A 9,589-nucleotide genomic window follows, 5' to 3' on the forward strand; every position below is an offset into this window, starting at 1 on the left:
TTGGAGCACAAAAATCCCTGTGTTATACACTCTCAGTTTACAATATATGCATGTATAGACTGGGAGTCCCATTCAACCCAGAATAACAAGGCTGAGCAACATCATTCCAAAAGGAGACCTGAGAATGACAAGAGAAATTAGAAGATTTTGCTAATATTCTGCCAAAGGCACAATTGTTATTATATGGAGAAGTGATATGGAGATATAGCTTCATAGTAGAAAACTCAGAATTTCAATAGACATCCTGTAGACATATTAAGTCGAGGTTTAAGTAACTTTTGAAGGGTTCTGTCAGTCATCCCCAAAGGGACATTACGCTTTGTCCTCCATCTTTAACCTATTTTTTACCCCCCAAGGGAGAGATGAGCTATGGCAGCATCTATGGGGGAGAAGAACCACACAGCTGTGACAGAATTCATCCTGCTGGGATTCGGGAGTGGACCTGGGATACAGGTGCTTCCATTTCTGGTGTTCCTTCTGATTTACACGGCCACGGTGCTAGGAAACACTATTATGGTTCTCATCATTCGAATTGACCCTCATCTTCGCACCCCCATGTATTTCTTCCTCATGACCCTGTCACTCCTAGACCTTTGCTACTCCTCAACCATTGCCCCCAAAGCCATGGCCATCTTCCTACAAGGCAGAAAAACCATTTCCTACAATGGATGTGCTGCACAGTTCTTCTTTTTTGCTGTCTTTGTCACTACAGAAGCCTATATCCTGGCAGCAATGGCATATGATCGATACATAGCCATCTGCAACCCACTCCTCTATCCAGCCATCATGTCCAAAAGGGTCTGTGTTCAGCTCATCGTGGGCTCCTATATCTGTGGTGGCACCAATTCTATTGTGCAAACTAGCTTCACCTTTTCAATTAGCTACTGTGCACCTAAAGAGATCAACCATTTCTTCTGTGACTTTCCCCCCTTGCTAAATCTATCATGTACCGATATTTACATCAATGAACTGGTAATGTTTCTTGCATCTGGCCTCATCATAGTGATCACCTCAGGAATCATCCTCATCTCCTATGCCTACATCATCCATGCTATTCTCAGGATTCACTCGGCCAAGGGCAGGCTCAAGACCTTATCCACTTGCTCCTCCCACATGGTGGCTGTGGCTTTATTTTTTGGCACGGTTTCCTTTATGTATGCCCAGCCAGGTTCTCTGTCTTCCCCACGTCTAAGCAAAGTCTTGTCTGTGTTTTATACCCTTGTCATCCCCATGTTGAATCCCTTCATCTACAGCCTCAGGAACAAGGATGTGAAAGATGCTTTGAGAAGGACCATAAGTAGGAAAATGACTTCAAAATAAGCCTCTTCTGTGAATACAGAGCTAAACCACACTTCAGAGCTATCAAGTGAGAAGTACTTCATAAATATTTGCATGCAATTGTACGTCTCTGCATAATATTTATTAGCATCCAACTCTCCCTCTTTATTCATATATACCTATACTTTTAGGCCCCTCCTAACAATATTGTGTGTTATTACAAGAATGAGTGTTTTATTATAGTAAGTCACCCTGACATTTTAAGTTTTTTAATACTTCCTTTTTTTTCTTTTTTAAGTGTGTCTGACCCCAAACTGTGGATCCAAACTTCCTTGAGCTTTAAGGAGCATTTGTTTTCTAAGCACAAATTTCACAACTGAAATCATCACACGACAATGCTGATCTAGATTCTAGAATCCAATTGTATTTCCCCTTCCCTGCTTGTGTGCATGTATAGCCTTGTCCTCTTAGTGGCAGACTCCACAGCTAAACACCCTACTATTTCATAAAGGGCTTAAAAAAAGATAAGACAAACATTCATCCTTGCAGTCAACTACAGGTTTAACATAGTTATTGGAATCAATGGTATGTCAAGAAAGAGCATTTTAACTCTTGGTATTTTCAGGTTTTCACCATGGGAGGTAGTTGCTCTATTCTCAGTGCAAACTAACTGCAGCTGGCAACCAAGAATTGTCCTTTGTTCAAGAATTAGTATTTGGAGGAAACCTAAGCCCATTGCCAAACAGGTAAGCTGGGCACCCAAGGCAGCTATGACACATGGGGACAGCAAGGACTTCTGGCTACAGGTGCCTTCGGCATGGTTGTGTAGCTGCAGAGGCAGCTGCTCTTTTTCCACCTTCCCTCCGAATCAGCACCTAGGGCTGCTCTCCCCTTATGATTTAATACCAGCAGGTACACATTTGGATGAATTTATTTTGCCAGAGCAGGAAATAGAATTACAAACCACACATTGGTACCAAAACCTGTAGAAAGACAATAGTGCCCATGTGGGCACAAAAACTGCAACAGCAATTACCCTGTGTCCCTCTAGACAACCGCAGCTCTTGTCATGGGAGAAAAAACACACCTATGTGCCAAGACCAGAATTGTACCAAGTTTTTTCAAGCAGCCATAGTGGCAGTTGGAGACTCTTTTATCCTGTAATCACACTAGCTAAATCCTTCCACTGAAACCAATTTTGATGGAAAATTAGAGCTCTGACTAGACACATCCACCAATTTCCAACCAGCTCTGCCTATCATGCAGGCTTTTCCACTGTGGTTATTTGTTGCCACCAAACAACCTCTTCATGGAAAGAAGCATGTCAGTGTGCTACAGCTTCTGGTTCTTCAGAAGAGACTCGCACTTCCCTTCCCAATGTAGCAGGCTTGACTTTTGGAGCTTGGGTTCAGTCCCAGGCTTGAAATCTTGCTGTTTTGGCATCACACCACTTATGGTGCAAGAACCCGAAAGATAACCTTAGGGACTTAGGGGTAAGAGTGGACAGATAGCAAGTTAAGCAGGAGTTTACAGTGTAACCTAGCAGCAGGCTACCTTCGTGCTGGCTGTTGAGCATCAGTTAGTTACCTGCTTTAGTGCTGTTTTGGTTGCACAACACTGTGCTTGGTCTCCCTGCAAATTATGGGCATGTAGAGAAATGCACCAACTTGGCTAAATTGCATCCAGTTTGGGCACTAGCTTGGTTAAAGTGAGCATGATTCTACCATACACCATATAGTGTTGCTTTTTCTATTATTCTAGGAAGGCCAATATCTTCCCTGCAGCCTCTCTAAAGGATCATCTTTATATTCATTGCACTCGGACCCATCCTAAATAAAAAGCTTTAGTATCATCTTCTATTGTCATACTTGTCACAACCCAGTGATTTTGGTGCCTCAGCATGATGGAATTTTCCCGCCACATGAGAGCCTCTTGCACAGCAAAGGTTTTTCTGCTGCAACAGAAAACCCCGGTGCAAGAGAGTTCCCTCCATTTGAATGCAAATTTGTGTCCCGCTATTGGCCAGTTCTAAATTATTCCTACGTGGCGGCTAGTAATTGGCTTGCTAGCCGTTTAAAATTTTGTGCGACTTCCGCCCAAGTCGGAGAACTTGGAGCACGCTGCAGAGTGCCTCTAAAGAGATCTGACTTGCGGCTAAGCTGATTGATAGACTGATCACCTATCGATTCTTCTCCCCATCGCCGAGTGCAATCCTTTGATGTACCCTTTCCCTGCCGGCTTAATTTGTGGACGGATTCGCTGGCCTGAGCCTTGCCAGCTGGAGCAACTCTTGGAGTTGTTTAAGCGACCGAACCACCTGCGTCACAGCTACAAGCGGCATAAGTAAAGTTTTTGCAACCAATAAGCTTTGTCTGCCTCTCCATTCACCAGCCCGCCCAAACGACCGAGCAATTTATATATCACCTCGACTCAGCTCCGGCCCTCCGAGACAATACTGTGTTATACTGTGGGGTGGACTGGAGCGGCGTGCACCAAAAGGGAGAGGTGGGACCAATTTGGGAACAGACTGAAGCGGCACGCTCACAGACTGCTACACCTTAAGGGAACATTGGTCCTGATGCAACCCACGACAGGCAGGAGGACCTGGGATCTTGTACCTCTCCCTGACAAATAGCAGCAAGGGGTCCCATTAAACGATGGGGAAGTCCAGGTATTTCATTCCTCATTGGCACTCTGAAGAGATTTAAGAGCGCCTTACATATTGTCAGTCTGCATCTTTTTTTTTTTGTTTGTTATATTTGGATTGTTATGATCTCGCTATTTTATGAGCACGAGTATATGTATACATCTCTTATTTAATGCTTTCTGATTAATGGGTTTTATAATTTGTAAATAGTTACCTGCTGTTTATTTTGTGATATTGTTGTATTTACCTGCACTTACCTGTTCCAGGATCCATCTGCTTACTTGTGGTGGGTATGGACTGTTGACATTTGCTTTTGCTTGTTTCTTTCAGGACTCACCAGTGCCCTGCGTTGGGTTTGAGGCCACTGGTGGTGGTACTGTTCCCTTTGATTATTGAATATAGCATTGTCTGTAAAGTTGTATTGTACATAGTTATTATCATTGAAGGTTTTATATGTATGTATGTATGTTAATAAATCTGTAAATAACTATTTAAGTCATCTTGCTCTGGCCTGGCTATTTAGAGAATACAGGGAACTGGTACAGAGATGACCAGATCCCTCTCACAGCATTACCACCTGACCCCGCATCCCTTCTATCCATGGATGAGACACACCCTTGGGTGTACCCAAGTTACACTTCCTTGAAGTTTCTCCAGTCACTAGAAGCATTTGGCACTCAGCTCAGCTGACTGCCCTCCTGGTTGGAGAAGAAAGCTTGAGATCAGGAACTATAAGGGCTCAGCCATGGGCAGATTCAGGATCACTGTAACAGGTGTGCAGCCATAATCCTTTGGCTGTCTGGCACATTTTAAGTGAAGAGATGCCATTACCTTTGTGCCACACAGTCAAAAAGGGTGTTACCATCGCCACTCACTGTGATCCTGAATGCCAGCAAGCTCTCTGAGATCACCAGTATATCAGGGGAGCTCTGCATGTGCTATTAACTTCCCAGGGCAGGGCCTGCCTGGATTCCCTGCTTTCAAATAGCTCCAAAACCTCCTTTTGTTCACTCGTGCCCTCCCTTCTTCTCCTACTGCCCCCACTCACATCCCCTCCTTGAAATTCAGCATGATAGGAAAGGAGGGGATGAGGATAGGCCCCTCACAGCTCCTGAGCTCCATGAAACCAGGGTCTGACTGTCATTGCAACTGCCTCTCATCCACTCCCCTCTCCAGATGCCAATTCTGGTGAGAAGAGTCAGGAAGAGCAAGCAGCAGCTGGCTCCAGAGCTTCCAAAAAGCAGGGACTCTGGGTAGAGCAGCCAGTGAGTTCATAGAGCTCACAGCATATGCAGAGATCACAGCGGGAACTGTGCCAATTTGTCAGTGAGCTCTGAGTGCTTACTGTATATGCTAGGGACGTACTTGGTAGCCATGTTGGTCTGAGACAAAAAAGACATACAAAAATCTAGAACTCTTGGTTCCAAAATGATACCTTTTATTAGACCAACTGGGAAATTGCAAAAAAAATCCTTTTCTGCAAGCATTCAGGCTCAAAGGCCCTTTATCAGACTCTGGGGAAAGTATAGATGGTTAAAAAAGTCTCCATAGGTAGGAAATAAACTTAATTTTTGTACAAAGGGAGCTGGAGATGGAAAGCTGTCTCTCTGGGTTCATGACAGTGTCTTTGTGAGATGTGCCGAGTTGCTCTTTGATGTGTAGATCAGGTAGAATTCCTTCCCTGTACATCCCTGACACATGGAAGATGCCAAATTTTAGCTGATTTTGGATTTTAAGCTTCATTGCAAGTAAGATTTTCTAGCTCTCTGCCTGCCATCTGATCCCCTCCAGCAGGGATACAAAGTGAACAAACTGGTGCCTGAGGAGCTGTGAGTGAAACAACTGTCCTGGTAATCTCTTTTCTTTCTTCAGACAAAGATTTAAGAAACAAGATGAGGAGGATCTGCAACTCTGAGCTATTTGCTAAATCCAACCAGGATGAAGTTGATAATAGGCATGCAATTTGCTGGTGCCATGAGAGACATTGCCAAAATTTATCTATCTAGTTCCTTTGTAAGAGTATACAAATGCACCCGTTTGATTTTATCTGCATAAAAGTCTTGAAAAGCTCTTTGAAGAGTGGTGCTGTGGGACAGGGCAGATGGTCACTGGATGTCACTACTATTCAGAAAAAAAGATAGCAAGCTAGAAATTTGCATACTGGAAACTGGCCACGAATGGCTTGTGCCCCCGTCGGTGGCAGAAGTGTGACAACAGCAGCGGGAGCAGCAGTAGCTCGGCGGTGGAAAGTGGGCTAGCTCCTGCAGATGCCACTGGCACTGTCGGCGGTGGGAGAGGCGGGTGGCGAGTGCCGACCAAGGGTCAGCGACTACCCGCAGGTGGCAGCAGCAGCGACAGCGAGCGGGGATCATGAACCACCAGCAGGCACTGCCGACAGTGTCGATGGCGCCTTTTTGTAGGGGATGCACCGCCACACTCAGGGGATGCACATGCACCTGCATGCACCCGCTACGCATCGCCCCTGAAACTAGCTGTCCCCATGGAAAACAGAAATTCAGGATGTTTGAGTCTTAGCAAGTCACAAGAGATAGAAAAGCTAGCTATTGAAATGCATAGGAAATTATGGCCCTCCATTTAATTTTTTCCTGGTTTTTAGACTCAGATACAAGTTGCTTTTAAAACACACACACACACACACTACACCATATGCGTCTTCAAAGTAATAAAGCATGGAGGGTAGTGCTCACAGGGCTGCTGCACTTCATACATCCAGCATGTAACATAGCTCATGCCCAAATAATTTAATGTCTCTAGACTTGGTAATGTGTATGAACAGTACTGTTCTTCCTGCCTCATGCGGTCTGCATAAAACTATTTATACTGTTGTTATGAAGACAAAGAAATCATCCATCAGGAAAGTTTTCACTGGTACAATACAAGAACCCTGATACAAGGAAAGAAAACCACAGATGTAACAAAAGCCACTAGCAGTAAATTAACTTGTGTAAATTAACTGCAAATCAAGACTCCAGTGATTTTCAGGAGGAGCACACAGGGTTAACAAGACATCAGCTGTCCTTCACACTGGCAGCGCAATACCCAAACTGGATGCAATTTAGCCAAGTTGGTGCATTTCTCTACATGCCCATGCATTGCAGGGAGACCAAGCACAGTGTTGTGCAACCAAAACAGCACTAAAGCAGTGCTTCACACCCCCATGTATTTCTTCCTCATGGACCTGTCACTCCTAGACCTCTGCTACTCCTTGAGTAGTCTCAAGGTTTAAGCTGGGGAGATGTACTGAGGGTGTCTTTGATTTAATTTATATAGGGCATTTTAGTTCATTGATACTTGTCTTTCACAACTAGATTATTGATATCCTGTTCTGCTATTAAACTCATTCATATGTTGACTGGGCTGTAAATAATAATCTGTGTAAATAGTTAGACTGTATATACTCCAGTGTGTGGAGAAAGCACTCCAAGGAGAGCCTTAGGGGCTGGGAGGTTGACCGAGGTTATTTGGCACCCCAGGACCCTGAATCCAGACCTGGCCATGGGTAGCACCATGGCTAGGGTTATCAATAGAAACAAGGAGATGGAGGATATGTACTATGTTGCTTACACAGGGACAGTGATTCTCAGCCAGGGTGGCGTGGCACCTGGGTTACCCTGGGATTTGTTTAACGGCACCTATAATATTAACACTATTAGGTCTGCAAATGATTCTCACCTAGAGATAAACCTACATAAACCAGGATTCCCAACTAGATAAAACAAATGGCCAGGGCATATGTGTTCCCCTTCTCCCTCTCTTTTGCTGCCCCTGGATGGGTATTTTGACAGAAATGCAGGGAGCTGGCCTAAAACATTTGATTAGCAGCAGAATTCAGCTACATAAGTCCCACTCATGCCATGTGCTGTGCCATGGCATGGTCACTCAAGATTTCTTGAGCCTGGCACTTGATACACCCCGCTTGACCTGCGTTATGTGCTCTGCAAGCCTAAGAGCATCGTGTCCAAAGAGGAAGAAATGAGACATACCATGGAGAAGGGCCTTTTCAGAGATTATCTCCAGACCATGTACTATAATTTCTGGGCCCAGGACACAAACATTATCTGGTTGGAACAGATTATTCTGAGGACCTGAAATAATATGTGACAGCACAATTTTGGGATGGACAGATCCTTGAGAAAGGTGATAACCTGGCTCCATTAATGGAGACACAAGTCACCAGCCCCATACAATTGAGAACTAGGTAGAAATTGTCATCTGACATCTCAAAATGTTTGACAGCCTCCAGCCTCTAGTGTGTTGCTAACCTCTTCAGCATGGTTCAGGCCACAACTCTATGGTCTGTTTAGAACATGCACTCTGCTATCTAGAAGATGCTGGCACCATAGTTCATCCACTTCTCTAACAGAGCTGCTTATAGCTGGATTTGCTCTTACTGGCTTTCCTAACTGCATCAGGTCCGTTCCTGGCACACATGTCCATATCTGACAAGATATGTGTGCACACACTATTTGGATGTTTACAATGTTTAAAATGTTGGGGGGTTTTTGGTTTAGAACCAAATTAACAAATTGTCCCTTACATTACTATATATTTAGACACTGGTGCCCTACTCCTACCCTATATTCCTGTGCTGGAAGTAGTTCAACAAGACTTTCCTTACAAGGAATCTCTGATGACTGTGGTGTTCAGAAGGCTGTGTCAGAGGCAGCACTGGGATGTAGGAGGTCAGTACTTGACCTTAAGGGGTCCCAGCCAAGGGGATCAGGATTGAGAAAGTTAAGGGAAGCTGCTGCCCCCTAATCAGTTATGGAAATGCAAAAAAAAAAAAATGCCATTTTTTCTCCCCTAACCTCCATCAGTACCTGGAGAGGTAACCCATTGCCCCACCCTAGTCATGTCACTGCTCTGGTACCACCATGTCTTCCATCTGTGCTCAAGGCCTATCAGGTTTCAGCAAGCAACCAAGAAAGTTCTTGATGGCAGAGCAGAGGGCAGATCTAGTCTTGCCCCAACTGGTCTACAGCAGACACAATGGACATAGCTGCACTTCTTCATTTGCCATTCAAACCAGTTATAAATGCTTTCTATCCAACACCACATTGCAAACAGAGGGTACAACACAATGTGCGTATTGTAAAATTTAGAATGATATGAGTAAAACCTCAAATTAAACATGCCAGGGGCAAAAGGTGACCATCCAAACACAGGCTCCCAACACCTTCATCCAACATTGATTTGTAATCTCGCCATAAATTTCCTTGACCTCTTCATTAAAATGATTAAGAATCAACCCAACATTGTTCTGTTTATTTACACAGCATGCAATTAACCTTCATCTAGTGGTAAACTTAAAGGAAATTTGAACTATCTTGACTGATGCTTAATTGGTTTGCTCTAAGTTAGTAGACTAATTGATGGAAATGGCCATGACTCCTACTACTAAAACCTTGTGGACCTGCCCATCAATTGTGAGGCTTTCAGTGGGTGCACTACTGCACCTGGTAACAGCTTGTACTCTCTCAGTCTCTTTCCTTTCTGTCACTGTTAAAAATTCACCACCTTGTTGATTGAACAAATGAAAACACATTCGATCCTTCCCTACATAAAATACTCATTGTGACACATGATAATTTCTGAGTAGAGCACACACCTGCTGATGCATCCAGCACAAGCTGAACAGGCTGG

General features: G+C 44.2%; 1 protein-coding gene across 1 annotated transcript; it reads left to right on the forward strand.

The window, feature by feature from the left end:
• The first annotated feature begins 381 nt into the window (after nt 1-381).
• LOC102373850 (olfactory receptor 5I1-like) lies at nt 382-1,320 on the forward strand. Its single transcript, XM_006034114.2, has one exon. The coding sequence runs from the start codon at nt 382-384 to the stop codon at nt 1,318-1,320; it is 939 nt and encodes a 312-aa protein (XP_006034176.2).
• Nucleotides 1,321-9,589: the final 8,269 nt, after the last annotated feature.

The sequence above is a fragment of the Alligator sinensis genome, unplaced genomic scaffold (genome assembly GCF_000455745.1).
Source record: "Alligator sinensis unplaced genomic scaffold, ASM45574v1 scaffold79_1, whole genome shotgun sequence".
Taxonomy (NCBI): domain Eukaryota; kingdom Metazoa; phylum Chordata; order Crocodylia; family Alligatoridae; genus Alligator; species Alligator sinensis.